The following is a 15593-nucleotide window of genomic DNA, read 5'->3' as shown; positions in this document are numbered from 1 at the left end:
CTTGCATTCAAATAATGCGAACTATATCATCACCCTCAGGATGCGTTGTCTCGCAAGAAGACGTAACTAGTATACTTAATTGGTGCACGAAGAACTGCCTCAAGGTAAACGCTGCGAAAACGAATGCTACTACCTTTCACTACATGTGTAGCACTGAAATATCTCGGGTCAGCACTCTCCGTGATCTTGGAGCTACTTTTGATTCTAAACTGACGTTCCGTGATTATATCACTGCAGTTCGTTCTTCTACTCTTTGGACACTGGGTCGTTTAACCTATATGAGCAAAGTTTTGACACTACCTCTGTTTTTGTTAAACTTTACAAAACATTCGTTGTATCAAATCTAGTATATGCATCCGTCGCATGGAACGCACTGTGCGTTACTGAGAGCAATCGCCTTGAAGCTATTCAGAAACGCGCACTTCATTTTGTTCACAACTTTTACCTCCCGAATGTCCCTGGCTTCGACACGTTTGACTACTGTAGCCTCTTAAAACACTTTGAACTCCTCCTGCGACATCGCGGCGTCAAATTGTTGATGCCACATTCCATTGTCGATTTCCCACTCTTGCTAACCTGTACAAATTTTCGAGATTCCTGTGGTACCCTTCGTAATCCTCCTTTCGTATGTACGACAAACCTGCCCTGACGACCCAGTCGTACATTGTCAATTGGTGTCATTGTTAGTCGTTTCGTCCTCGTGTGACATTTTTTCGTCGTATACTGCCTTTAAATGCAGCGTTACATATTGCTTACATCTTAAATTCATAAATCATCACCAAATGCTGCCTGAACTGTTGCGCTTTTGGAGTTTCTTCTCTATCATTTGCTTATTATGCCCCCATATGTTTTTTCATCTCTATGTATACGTATATGTTCTTTTCACATTCCAGTGCCTTAGATTATAGCCATCCTGCACTTTACTTTATATAACGAGTGCTGCTGCATATGCACATCACTGTGATTTGACAGTGCGCCAAGAGACACTAAGGCTCGTGCAGCTGTTCTTGGGCAAAATAAACTCATTCATTTATTCAATAACTCTCTCAGGTAGGACAGGAGATAGAGACTACTGCAAAAGAGGTAAGTGAATAACCCGGAGTTTTTATTATACGGTACCGACAAGTCAGGAAACAGAGCTATTTCTAATGCCGCTTATCGAAACTGTGCGTGTGTGGCGTATGTCGCCTCCTGCTTCTTCCTTGTATTTTGCTTGCGTCTGAAGTGTTATTTCCCATCAATGCTTCATACGTGTGCTATGTAGAGTAATCAGAATCTGGGGTGTCCTGGCAATATGCTGGCCTATGCGTCCGATATGTTCGATGCAGTTACCATATGGAACCATTCACCGCAAGGTGATATTGCAAAAACATAAGGAAGGGAAGATTCCTACCAGTGATATTACCGCCCGTGCGAAAACCCGCGTTAAACACCGGCCATAATCCTGGGAACATCTTTTAAAATTTGTTATAAATTAAATTAAATCAATTAAAAGTAGACAAGCAAGATATTCTGGCGACGTGACCGGAGAGTTCGTTGCTTGCAGATACTATATCCGGAACCATACGACCGACACCGCCCTCTAAATATTTTTAATTTGTCATGAAAAATTCGGCGTAGCAGAGCGGCGCGACGCCTGATGTCAAACATGCCCCTGTGCAGTGGGCAACACTTTCCAATATACAGGGTGTCCCAGCTAAATCCGAACATTTTTTTAATAAAAAATTTATATACATCCCTCTTTCCGAGATGAAATCAATTGCAATATGGTATATGGTGAAGGGTACTCCTTAGGAGGGTAAACTCCTAAGGCAATGTCCTAATTAAGTTTCAATAATTAGCTTTTATATAATAATAATAACTTATTAATTATAAAAGCTACGAAGCTGTCCCAATGAGAACATTTGATCCCTTCGGACACCTGATACCAGAGCGGTTTCGCATTAAAAATCTGTTCAATAGATCGTCCGCAAAAAAATAAAAAATAAAAAAAGAATCGTGTAGGAACACATTCTTTTTCTTCATTGCGCATCTTCGGAGACGCGTATTTCCTTCAACCCCATTGTGAGAGAGTGAAAGAGCACAGTGCCGCCTCATGCGTCGAAGATGAGTTTTAACATGAAGAGACAAAACAACAACAAATGTATCAGTCTGTCAGAACCCCCCTTGTCTTTTGGTTGCATTTTCTGTTTTCTTTCAATCTTTTTCCAGGACGCAAGAGGCGATGTTGTGCACTTTTACCATCTCACATTGTAGGTGAAGGGAAGTCGCGTCTCCGAACACACGCAATGAATAAAATAAAGAAAAAAAATGTCTTCCTACACGAATTTTTTGCGGACAATCTATCGAACGGATTTTTGTTCTGAAAACGGCTCCGATATCAGGCGACCGAAGGGACCCGATGTTCTCAAAGGGACAATTTCGTAGCTTTTATAATTAAAAAGTTAGTTATTGAAAGCTAATTAAGGCATTACCTTAGGAGTTTGCTAATGCCCTCCTAAAGAGTGGCCTTCAGCTTATGCTATATTGCAATTGATTTCATCTCGGAAAAAGTGCTATGTTCACATTTAGCTGCGACATCCTGTATATGCAGCATTATTTTGTCGCGATTTGGTTCCTTTGGTGGCGACATTATTTCTTATCATGTTTCCGTAGGAGTGCAGTAACCCCCTTTCTAGTGTATTTTTTGCGAAGGCAAATGTAACGCAGCCATGTTCGACAGAGGCACCACCTGTGTCAATCTCTTCTCAGGCCGCGTCTTCTTCTAATCGCGAATCGCGATGCGTAGCATAGCGGCGTAGCTGTCGCGAACCGCTCATTTTAAATGTTCGATGTCGGTGTCAAAGCACTAGTTGATCCACTCAAAGTACGTACAAGGTACACAGTGCAGTGTTTCGGTCTACGGAGATGCGCGATGGAAGCTACTTTATCATGTACCACGCCGTTCCAAGTTTGAACATCGGGTTCGTCCGTAAAGGTTTGGTTCCGGTTCAGCTCCAGAGTTCACATATATCGGTTCGATTAACCGGTTCAGAGGCTGTAAACCGGTTCACAACAGATTCGAGGTTGTAATAAATTATAGGTATCCACTAAAAATCAGGGCTCCAAACCGTTATTTTTGGGGGGTTCGGTTCAAGTTCCGGTTCAAGGTTATCGGTTCGGTTCGAGTTTGGGTTCAGCACAATCAAAATAACAGTTTGAACCGATATTAATCGGTTCGAACCGGTTTATGTCTGTTGTGCTAATCAGTGTACCACATGTGAGAATTAAGTGGGAAGTGGCGTACAGCTAGCATACCACTGAACTCCTCTGCAAAAGGCTATCGCCGAGTTCCAAAGGAAATCGAAAGAGAAGGAAGCGGCCATGTGGTAGATTGGCGTATCCGAGGATCCCAGGCGCAGGCCAACACGTTGCTCCCCGTTGAAAAGAGGACGCCGCTCCTGTGTTTCCTTTCCCCATGCTCTGGGTTCGGACCACACGCTTGACAATGTTACTTTGTGAACTACTAAAATTTACGTCCCTTTGACACTGCGACGCTGAATGAATGCAAGCAGTCGAGGAAACAATGCAAAGTGCAGCTGTCGTGTAGCAGCTCTTTTCTTTCTTTCTGTGTTTTCTTTACACCTCGATTCACAAAAATGTACAGGGATGCCGTGAACCTTTTGGAGGTCAAGCTGTAGGAAGTGCATGGACTTACCACTTCTTGGTTTATCAATTTGTCCGCTCAATGAATTCGGCAAGATTCCGAACGATGTAGGGAGCTGGTGCGCGCCAGTCGAGTGCTGAGTTTTTAACGTCTGGCGAACCGGTTGCCGCATCATACTTTTTTGGGTCCAGTTCCGGTTCGATCAAGGGGAGAGAAAAAATGTTTACGGTTCGGTTCTCGTTAGCTTCGCCACGTTTTCTTTTCTTTTTTTTTTGCAGTTTTCTGTTACGGTTCAGTTCCGGATTCGACCCCCGGACGCCACGGGAACATAAACAACTTTGTCGTTAATTTAATGGCACTGTAATTTTCGTCATGTCGGACATTTTCTTTTTGTACTATGTTGCTTCGGGTGGGAGGTAGCCCGAAGAACATATAAAATACACAATAAACTTGCACGTGAACAACTTTGAACTACTTCTCCACTCCTGCGTATAAGCCTCTACCCGAGAAACGTCATCGTGACGTTGGTAGACAGGACTGAAACCGAAACAGATCGGAAGGGGAGAGCTCGGTTCCACGAATGAGCGATTGTTCGTTGCCTCCTATTGAAAGAAAAGTAGGACGGAAGGTCGCTTCCCTTTCAGAAACCATCGTAATCCTCTCAAGACCGTGACTTTCGGGTGCGACCTTGTTCGCCCACTAGACTTGAACGTAGTTCAACTCTACCAAATTCGTGGCGCTGTCGAACACTATGGCGTTATTTGTTTACAAACAGGTAGAGGTCTATTGCCGTCGACTTTCAATGCGATCGTATTATTGTCTCAGCTCCTCAAAAGTTCCTTTAGTTAAGAAAACTTCCGAGGATAGGTGGCGCCACGGGAACCGTCGGTCAGAAAACTTTATGATTGCCTTGCTGTACAACCTCCAAACACGCTTATTTCTTTACTCGCCCTTAGGACCGTGACGCAATACAGGGCAGAGTGGGAAGTGGTTAACATTTAATAATACAATCGTAAACTTGAGCCGCTTACAGAAAGGCTTACCACATGAGGAATTTGCACATATATGCGGTGGTTCACAAAAGAAAATGCAAGGCTTGGGTCGATTATAGTAGACTATAGGACAGGTGTACAACGCGGTCATTGGAAAATAGCCATACAGCGAAGTGGCCGCATAATCATTTTGGTTTTGGAAGGTGAGGCACCGAAACCGTGAAGGTGGTTTCGGTCCAACGGTGCACGAGGCAGAAATTAATCGTAAAATGACCATGTTCAGCGTGTGGGAATGCCAATTATATGCGGGTGATCGGTGCAAACTGCAACTTATGTATGCGGTTGCACTAACGATTCTCTAGTTTAATATTGTGGTAATTTATTTTGTTCGGCGAGTGGAAAGCAGAGGCAGATTGGGGTTACGTTTCGTTGCAACCACATTGGCGGTGTAACTACTGAACACGCATTGTTCTGCTCTGTTTCGTGCTATTCCTCGTGAGTTCGAGGTTGTTCTGTGATGAGTGACACACACGGAGCAGATGCTGTGTGTTCCAGCCTTGGAAAGACTAGTGGTATGGATGTCTATCACTGAGGGACCAACTGCGGTCTCGCGATTTCTTTACTTTCACATCGAGTAACTAAGTTGTGAGACGATTATGTGCGCTGCTTAAGGTTCCCGTTGTGCAGAAAAAACAAGAAAGAAGAGAACGCATTTTCTGCATGCCAACCCCACAGCCCGTCATGCTCTCTAGCATGACTTTATGACTCACTGTGCGGCGTACAGGTTCTTTCTGCACAACCAATAACCTTTCTGTTACATGCTTCATTGACCGACGGAACCCAGTTTTCTTAAAACAAGAAACATTTTATCTCGAGAAGCATACGACGGTGCTCTCTTGTGTTGGAATACATATGTTAAGTCAAATGCGGTTAAATCTTCATCTTCCTGTATAGACCGTCGACGTTTTCGTCCCGTAATGAAGTTGTTGTTTTTTCAAAATATCAATGAGCGCTTTGCACCTGCATCGCCAACACATGACCGAAAGGACGCGTAACATGCAAATGCTGCGGATTCTACACGTAACATGTGCATATAACTATCAATATTTCTTGTTGCAGACTGGTCAAAAGATCGAACAGGTGAGTGCACTTCGAAGGATGTCGGTCGGATGGTACTCTTACAAGGTAGAAAAGTTTTCGATTTTCGTCATTATATTTTTTTTTTCAAGTACAGAATGCTAGTAGGCGTTGATAACGTCACTGTGAAGTAACAGTCTGCGTTACTCAGAATCTTATCTGTTGGTTGCTTGCGGTAGACATGTTGTCAACGCTCTGCTAAAACTACTATGCTTTTTAAACGCAGGACGACGGGGCATATATATCTGTTGGTTGCTTGCGGTAGACATGTTGTCAACGCTCTGCTAAAACTACTATTCTCACTATACACTCTTTTTAAACGCAGGACGACGGGGCATATATATCTGTTGGTTGCTTGCGGTAGACATGTTGTCAACGCTCTGCTAAAACTACTATTCTCACTATACACTCTTTTTAAACGCAGGACGACGGGGCATATATATCTGTTGGTTGCTTGCGGTAGACATGTTGTCAACGCTCTGCTAAAACTACTATTCTCACTATACACTCTTTTTAAACGCAGGACGACGGGGCATATATATCTGTTGGTTGCTTGCGGTAGACATGTTGTCAACGCTCTGCTAAAACTACTATTCTCACTATACACTCTTTTTAAACGCAGGACGACGGGGCATATATATCTGTTGGTTGCTTGCGGTAGACATGTTGTCAACGCTCTGCTAAAACTACTATTCTCACTATACACTCTTTTTAAACGCAGGACGACGGGGCATATATATCTGTTGGTTGGTTGCGGTAGACATGTTGTCAACGCTCTGCTAAAACTACTATTCTCACTATACACTCTTTTTAAACGCAGGACGACGGGGCATATATATCTGTTGGTTGCTTGCGGTAGACATGTTGTCAACGCTCTGCTAAAACTACTATTCTCACTATACACTCTTTTTAAACGCAGGACGACGGGGCATATATATCTGTTGGTTGCTTGCGGTAGACATGTTGTCAACGCTCTGCTAAAACTACTATTCTCACTATACACTCTTTTTAAACGCAGTACGACGGGGCATATATATCTGTTGGTTGCTTGCGGTAGACATGTTGTCAACGTTCTGCTAAAACTACTATTCTCACTATACACTCTTTTTAAACGCAGGACGACGGGGCATATATATCTGTTGGTTGCTTGCGGTAGACATGTTGTCAACGCTCTGCTAAAACTACTATTCTCACTATACACTCTTTTTAAACGCAGGACGACGGGGCATATATATCTGTTGGTTGCTTGCGGTAGACATGTTGTCAACGCTCTGCTAAAACTACTATTCTCACTATACACTCTTTTTAAACGCAGGACGACGGGGCATATATATCTGTTGGTTGCTTGCGGTAGACATGTTGTCAACGCTCTGCTAAAACTACTATTCTCACTATACACTCTTTTTAAACGCAGGACGACGGGGCATATATATCTGTTGGTTGCTTGCGGTAGACATGTTGTCAACGCTCTGCTAAAACTACTATTCTCACTATACACTCTTTTTAAACGCAGGACGACGGGGCATATATATCTGTTGGTTGCTTGCGGTAGACATGTTGTCAACGCTCTGCTAAAACTACTATTCTCACTATACACTCTTTTTAAACGCAGTACGACGGGGCATATATATCTGTTGGTTGCTTGCGGTAGACATGTTGTCAACGTTCTGCTAAAACTACTATTCTCACTATACACTCTTTTTAAACGCAGTACGACGGGGCATATATATCTGTTGGTTGCTTGCGGTAGACATGTTGTCAACGCTCTGCTAAAACTACTATTCTCACTATACACTCTTTTTAAACGCAGGACGACGGGGCATATATATCTGTTGGTTGCTTGCGGTAGACATGTTGTCAACGCTCTGCTAAAACTACTATTCTCACTATACACTCTTTTTAAACGCAGTACGACGGGGCATATATATCTGTTGGTTGCTTGCGGTAGACATGTTGTCAACGTTCTGCTAAAACTACTATTCTCACTATACACTCTTTTTAAACGCAGGACGACGGGGCATATATATCTGTTGGTTGCTTGCGGTAGACATGTTGTCAACGCTCTGCTAAAACTACTATTCTCACTATACACTCTTTTTAAACGCAGGACGACGGGGCATATATATCTGTTGGTTGCTTGCGGTAGACATGTTGTCAACGCTCTGCTAAAACTACTATTCTCACTATACACTCTTTTTAAACGCAGGACGACGGGGCATATATATCTGTTGGTTGCTTGCGGTAGACATGTTGTCAACGCTCTGCTAAAACTACTATTCTCACTATACACTCTTTTTAAACGCAGGACGACGGGGCATATATATCTGTTGGTTGCTTGCGGTAGACATGTTGTCAACGCTCTGCTAAAACTACTATTCTCACTATACACTCTTTTTAAACGCAGGACGACGGGGCATATATATCTGTTGGTTGCTTGCGGTAGACATGTTGTCAACGCTCTGCTAAAACTACTATTCTCACTATACACTCTTTTTAAACGCAGGACGACGGGGCATATATATCTGTTGGTTGCTTGCGGTAGACATGTTGTCAACGCTCTGCTAAAACTACTATTCTCACTATACACTCTTTTTAAACGCAGGACGACGGGGCATATATATCTGTTGGTTGCTTGCGGTAGACATGTTGTCAACGCTCTGCTAAAACTACTATTCTCACTATACACTCTTTTTAAACGCAGGACGACGGGGCATATATATCTGTTGGTTGCTTGCGGTAGACATGTTGTCAACGCTCTGCTAAAACTACTATTCTCACTATACACTCTTTTTAAACGCAGGACGATGGGGCATATATATCTGTTGGTTGGTTGCGGTAGACATGTTGTCAACGCTCTGCTAAAACTACTATTCTCACTATACACTCTTTTTAAACGCAGGACGACGGGGCATATATATCTGTTGGTTGGTTGCGGTAGACATGTTGTCAACGCTCTGCTAAAACTACTATTCTCACTATACACTCTTTTTAAACGCAGGACGACGGGGCATATATATCTGTTGGTTGCTTGCGGTAGACATGTTGTCAACGCTCTGCTAAAACTACTATTCTCACTATACACTCTTTTTAAACGCAGGACGACGGGGCATATATTTCGAAGGTGCCCCCTTTTTGTCGTCATTGCTCCTTCTACGTTTATGTATCCTAATTCCCTTATTGCCATACGAGTTTCATAATTTTTTAAATCCCAAAATCCCGGCAGTTTTTGGAAAAATGAGTCCGGGTTTTGCGGTGAATACTACAAACTTATTGTTGGCGCGGTGGCGACACGTTACAGCTGAACAGTTGCAAGTCATTCAGTTTCGGGTGCGCATTTCGAGTTACAATTCTTTGTCCTTCACTGCCTCTCAAGCAGTGTAAGAGCGTTCCCGTCTTTTTCAATCCCTTGCGGGGTGCCGGTAAGCAGGCTTCCATTGTTGACGCCTGTGCGAGACGAGCCGGAGTCCGGAGCTCCCTCCATAGATTTAAGCGTTTGGAGGGGTATCGGTGACGTGGAACGGCCTGCATAGGTGTGTGGGTAGGTGGGTGCGCGAGTAAGTCAGTGAGTGAAGAAGGAAAAATGGAGAAGATTGGCACCACCAACGTAGCCGTTACCAGACTTGTACATGTTACCGAAAGAGGAACTAAATACTGTTACTCGTTACCACGAAGTAAAAGGAACTAAATACGTTACCTGTTACCAAAACAGCAAAAAGAACGCGTTCCCGTTACTCGACAGTAACGAGTTAAGCGTGAACCGCATGGCCCGAAAAGCGTCCGAATTCTTTCCGAACCGAATTCGGGACCGAACTTTTTTCGGAGAATAGAATTCCGTGCCGAATTCGGCCTAATCTGGCCAAGCCAGATTTCTCCTCCAAAATGGGAAGTGACGCCAACAGAAAAAGTAGAAGCATCCAATGGCTATCCAGCCAGAAGGAGAACCATAGCAACGATGACGTAGGAATGAGGTTGACTGTTGCCGTGTGTGCCACTTCTACTCCTATGAATACAGGGATTACCTCATTGACCTGGATGGTTGAAAGGCGATGTTCCCCAAGGCCAGAAGTCTTCGGCCGAAATTCGGGGTGTATTTCGGTAGCATGCGGTGATGCACTGAAAAAAGTTCGGTCCCGATTTCGGTTCGGACAGTTTTCGGACAGTTTTTCATGCCATGCGGTTCACCCTTTACTCTTACTTTACCATGCTATTACAGAGCAACAACCACGCCAAATCATAATTGATTGACATGCACTTTATTTGGCCCGACAATTTACATGGACTTCGCTTTGAAGAAGCTGGAACTCGGTTGTTTTTGGTGCGTTTCTTCGAGACAGCCTCTGTGGCAAGAATGGAAAATTGCTGTGGAAAGACTTGGCTGCATCAAGTACAACCACCTTTGTTTGATGCATGAATTGGAAATATGATGCGCCAGATTAGTAGCGAGGCTGATTTTCCTTGCATTTTTCTTCTGTAAGTTCAAGCACAACAGCTGCTTTTATACCCCTATTTTGCACCACTGTTAGGAGGTTACACGACGTCAGCGCGATTGTGCGTTTATGTGGACTAGTAAACGCTATGCCGCCAACGTCTCTAGGCCGTTATATGAGGTGGCTCTTTGCATGGCGAAGCTTTCCTTTCTTTCTTGTTTTTAATAAACGTATCCCCCCCGCCGTTGTAAATCATCAAATCAGCCAAAGTTCTTGGGCTATCTCCTCACTACCACGGCATTGGCTCCGCGAGATATTTGATTGATTAGTGATAAGCAGTGCCGTTAATGCACGAGGACCTGCCTTTAAGAACCAGTAATCTGTGTTACTCGTTCCTACATTAAGTAGGACCTGCCACGTGCCTTTAGGAACGAGTAACGTGAGTAACGAGTTACGGATTTTTATGACTGAATACGTTATTAGTTCCAATTTTTAGAAAACTAACTAAGTCGTTACTTCGTTACAAAAAATGTTACTGGTTACGTGTTACTTGTAACGAGTTAAGTACAACACTGAGCCCGTTACCCACCAATGGAGATTAGCCAAAGGCAAAACTGTTAGTTAGCTATGATTGATTAGGATGATGAATTTGTGTCAAGAGAACGGCAGCGCAATGTGAGAGCGAGAGGTCGACGGAATAAAAAAATGCGCACTCACTGTGTTGCAGATCCTTTCTTTGTCGTTTCTTTCTTTGTCTTTTTTTTTCTATGATCGAAGAAAGCTAGGTTAACTGCAACATTTTTCTTGACTGGTGCGATCGTGTACAACTCATATCAATGCGCTACCAAACAACTTGAAACCTGCTCATGCTGTGAGGGGGCATCACATCATGTTGGTGGTGTTCGCCTGATGCTGGCATCAGAGGATATCTGAAACACCTGATGCTACCACTAACGAGCATGGAGAAATATTGATGTGACACAAGAACGTTTTGACGCTTCTTGATTTCACATCAAGAAATGTTCATGTGACATCAAGAAGCATCAGAATTTTCTGATGTTCATTTTTCAATAGGGTTGTTTGTTGTGGTGAACCGATGCCGCGAAATTGTCTCAATCCTTTGTCCCTGCGCGCGGTATTTACCAGATGCTGGGCCCCGCACTATTGCAACGCAAGAAATTGTTTTGGGATTACGACCGACAACGCACGGGATTGCGGTGCGCACGTGCACAACCTCAACTACCGCGGTGTATCAACAGTCATGGAAACGAATTTGAAATCTGTGTCAACGTACGGCGCGTGAAAGAATCGTCAATGGCATGGCACATTAAAAAAAATGAAGTATTCCTCGTTCAAAATCCATGTTTACATTTTGCATGTGTGCGTTATGGTCGGGTTCAGAACGTCATTAAAAGACTGCTGCTGAATATCAGACTGAATACGGACTAGTTGCAAAACGGACAGAAATTTCCGTACAAAACATGTATACAGTGTGCTTGATACAGAAATTGATAAGGGCTGGTTACAAAGTGGTTTGGAATTCCTGCTTAGTATACAGTGCGCTCAATAAATCCTGTATCCAGCGTTAGAAAAAAAAATTATCTGCTAGATTGCGAGTGAATAGACTGGACAGTTCCTGGTTAAGACCTGCATACAAACTAGAAAATCGTTTTCTCAAGGGAGACGCAGAATGCAAGGCGAAAAGTAAAATGTATCCATAACTGTTCATATTCTATTACGCGCTGACGTAAACTTTTCTTTAATGGTCAGTGTCACACCACTTAACATATTTACACATGATATTCTTGTCAACTGTGTGATAATAAAGCTAATTATTCCCTGCTTCGTTCAGGGTGGTGAAACTCTCCTGAAGAATTTTGCAAAGGTGAGTAGGACATATCGAAAGGGGCTAGAAAGAGGATTTGCTTTTATTGGTTCAGTAAATTTCATTTACAAAAAGGGTGAAAAATCGGGCTGTTCGCTTTTCTGGAAGCATTATTAAAAGCGTTCAAACTCCCGTGGCCGGGGAGCTAACAAGACAGACACATGCACTGACTGGCGAATCAAGAACTTTATATTATCATTCAAACCTGCTTAATTCTGATCTTCTCAAGGTTGTCCATCCTGCAACTGGTCTGCCTGATCACGCGTTCAAACAAGGCATATTATTCCTTCCTATCGTTCCTATATCGTTCCTATCAAGATCGTTCAGCTATTGATAGAAAGGAACAACAAGACCTTGTTAGAACACGTGATCAGGCAGACCAGTTGGAGGAGGGACAACCTTGAGAAGAAGGCAGGGCTGAATCCGAGAAGGTCAGATTTAAGTGGGTTTGAATGATAATAAAGTTCTTGGTTAGCCAGTCAGCGCAATGTGTTTGTGTCTGTCTTTTTAGCTTCCTGGCACTGGGGTTTTAACGCTTTTAATCATGATTTTATTTGCATTGTGTCCAGAGCTGTGTGAACCATACCAAACTGTGGGCTCTGTTTGGAGCTGTCGTTATGCCCTCTCATACCTTCCTCCACTCTGTACCCAGTCTTCGATTGGATGAAATGGACTGTGAGGAACCGGATCAAAGTCTTGAAACTTGAAAACTGAGCGCTGGTTATGAACGTTTCCAATAATAGATGGGAGTTTTCTACGGCATTTTCATGTGGTTCAATGAGCTCATTTTTGCTATTGCTCAATCTTTGTTGACAATGATGGAAACGAAAAGTCGTAAGGTATTTGCTCCGACTTCGAAACATTTTCGAACATTTTTTATGCGGATTATACCTTCAGCCAACACCGAACGCAAGTCTTGAATATCCGTACTGTCCGGGTGAAATCAGGACAGGTGGCAACCCGAATGTGCATTTAAAGCCCCAGGTCAAATTTTCTCTTCAGGAGGTTAGGAAGATTTGGCTGCATTGAGATCGGAGAGGATGATGAGTGAAGAAAACCAAAACAATAAGAAAATTAGCTCTCTCTCTCTCTCTCTCTCGGTGTCTCGGTCCGCATTTGGTCGCGTTATCATAGTCTGCTTATTTTTGGCAGAACGATAGAGCAGAGTATTCTCCGTGCCAGGAAGACAAAAATGTGCCAGCGCAGTGCTTGAACGACTGAAAGTATTTAAATATTCAGAAAATGTCACTTTCCAGCATGTGTCACCGCGAGGTTCCTCCGATCCAATGGCGCCTACTGCGCTGGGGCTTCGGGGCTTGGGACCCTCTTCTCTGATAATTTTTTTTGCAGGCAACGCCCTCCCTCCTGAGTGGTCCTAAACTTTACGCTCTCTATCACACAACTGCACTACAAGGAGAAAAGCGCACGTCGCGAAAGCAAACAGCACCCGAATTTAACACAACAACACAAAAACAAATTTCCAGTTCATGTCGTATTGCGTCTTCTAATGAATCGCCTGTTTCCGTCTTCCTTTACGTCACTGCATGCAGTAGTGCTCTGCTGACGACTAGAAAGGAACCAAAAATTTACGGCAATCAATGGATTCATGCGACACAGATGCGTTAGCATTAGTTTCCCCCTCCCAGCACCTGCTTTGCTCCTTGACCATGACCGCATTTTGTGCGGAACGACATAGACGCAGTACAACCAAACGCACCGTTGACACGACTGCGGAACGCGCGACATTTGTCCGGACCTTCCCAGAATTAAAGCGCATCTGCCGACGGCCCAGCGCCAACTGTGCAGTGCTCAGCAGTGTTGCCAGGTCTACTGACATATCGGTAAATCTAGAGGAATTCGTTTCAATCTACTGAGATACTGAAAAAAGATCAAAATACGCTTAAATCTACCGAATTTTTTACCTGAAACGTGGTCTTACTTTGCGAACTCCAATTTAAGTTTGTTGACACTGTCTGAGTACATTGTAGTTCGCGTACTAGCGGGAAAACCATATCGTTCGTGCTGGGAGCACTATTTGAATGCTACAGAAACCCAAAAGAGAATTATTTTTGATACAGTAAGGGGTCTACGTGTTACGTGGCGGGCAGCTGCCCAAGTAAAACAGCGTACAGCAAATACATTGAAGATATTCGCATGTACGCATATTCCGTAAATAGTAGGGACAGCTTTAACCGAGGCCTGGCTACAAACGTGGCCGACACAAACGTATTCCACCGGACACCCGGTAAACCCCCCACCTCTGGTAGTTCCATTGCATACGGATGCGCAGAGTAGGGTTTAACATGATCGCGTTAAGCTAGCCATATATGGTTACAGTACGACACAGCTAATGCCCGCAACTGAACATATGTAACAACACGAGGTTGGGCCACAAAACTAACGACTGGAAAGGTATAGCAGACAACAGAAATTCCCCTTTTTGTTTCTTTTTTTGCCGCGGTGACTATTTACCACGGATGAAGTGATGAAGTAGGGTTGTGGCGTACGGCGAGCACCATCAGATAAAATCCGGTACCCCACGGTGCGGGTTATTTGCAGAGCGAAGCGCTTTGGAATGAGGCGAAGGGGGGGGGGGTATGTTTAATGCGAAGTAGAAGAAAAAAGAGAAGGGAAAGGTTAGCCACGGTGTAGGCTTGCTGTTCCCAAAAAGCTATCAAGCAAACAAAAGAGGATACAAGTTACAAGCAGCTGATACACAAAACATTGTTATTATTTTCTACTATTCTATTATTCTAATATACTTCACTGGCTTTGCACTGGGCTTTCAGTGGCGCGTTAGCTCACCCTGACGGGAGGAATCAAGTGTTACGTGACCTTCTGAAGCCATCTGCTCAAACGTTGCCTGCCTGCGTATTGCTGGCGAGGCCCAAAAAGGCCGAAACAGCTATCCATACTGGCGTGGCGACGTTTGAGCACTTACAAACATATATATATACGTATATATAAAGGAACTGGATTGCCACTCGCTTTTTCACGATGGCACTACCGTGTCTGAGACTTTCTCGTAGCTTTTTTCGTGGCCTTTATGTCACGCAAAGTTGGCCCGATAGTGGTGGTGGTCGCTGTTTAACTGAGTAGTCTGGCTTCCTGATAGCCGACACTGATGGTGTGAATGTTGCCCAGCGTACAGCTTTTGTACTTTTTCAAATGCATTAAATGTATGTCATCTATGTCCCCAAACAGAATGTAATTTATTGTTCTTTTGAGACCACTGACCGATGAGTTTTTATGAATCGCCACGACATGGTGTCATTAAAAGTGGCGTTCTTTATAGCTCGACCCAGCTAAACGAGGTACATCTTATGTAGTGTAACCGGGACCTGTTTGATTTGATATCTGCCAGAAGTCGCACGCCGATGGAACGATATCTGGTTAAGAAGCACGCATCCACAAATAGAGCAAGCCCCATCCGAAACAATGATAAGACGCACCTTCCAGTGGGTACATACTGGAGAAGTACCCTTCCTGGACTGAAATGCTATCAG

The 15593-nt window shown here is 43.7% G+C and overlaps 1 protein-coding gene across 2 annotated transcripts in view; it reads left to right on the top strand.

Moving 5' to 3' along the window:
• Positions 1–15593, top strand: part of LOC135376045 (uncharacterized) — a 259567-nt gene that overhangs the window by 115261 nt on the left and 128713 nt on the right. For both annotated transcript variants that reach the window (XM_064608649.1, XM_064608648.1), the window contains exons 13-15: positions 1051–1083; positions 5758–5778; positions 12055–12087. In XM_064608649.1, coding sequence (XP_064464719.1) covers positions 1051–1083; positions 5758–5778; positions 12055–12087 — 87 coding nt within the window. The remainder of the gene's footprint in view (positions 1–1050; positions 1084–5757; positions 5779–12054; positions 12088–15593) is intronic.

The sequence above is a fragment of the Ornithodoros turicata genome, unplaced genomic scaffold (assembly GCF_037126465.1).
Source record: "Ornithodoros turicata isolate Travis unplaced genomic scaffold, ASM3712646v1 ctg00000996.1, whole genome shotgun sequence".
NCBI lineage: Eukaryota > Metazoa > Arthropoda > Arachnida > Ixodida > Argasidae > Ornithodoros > Ornithodoros turicata.
Note: the sequence above shows the minus strand (reverse complement) of the source record. Positions and strands in the feature narration are given on the sequence as shown.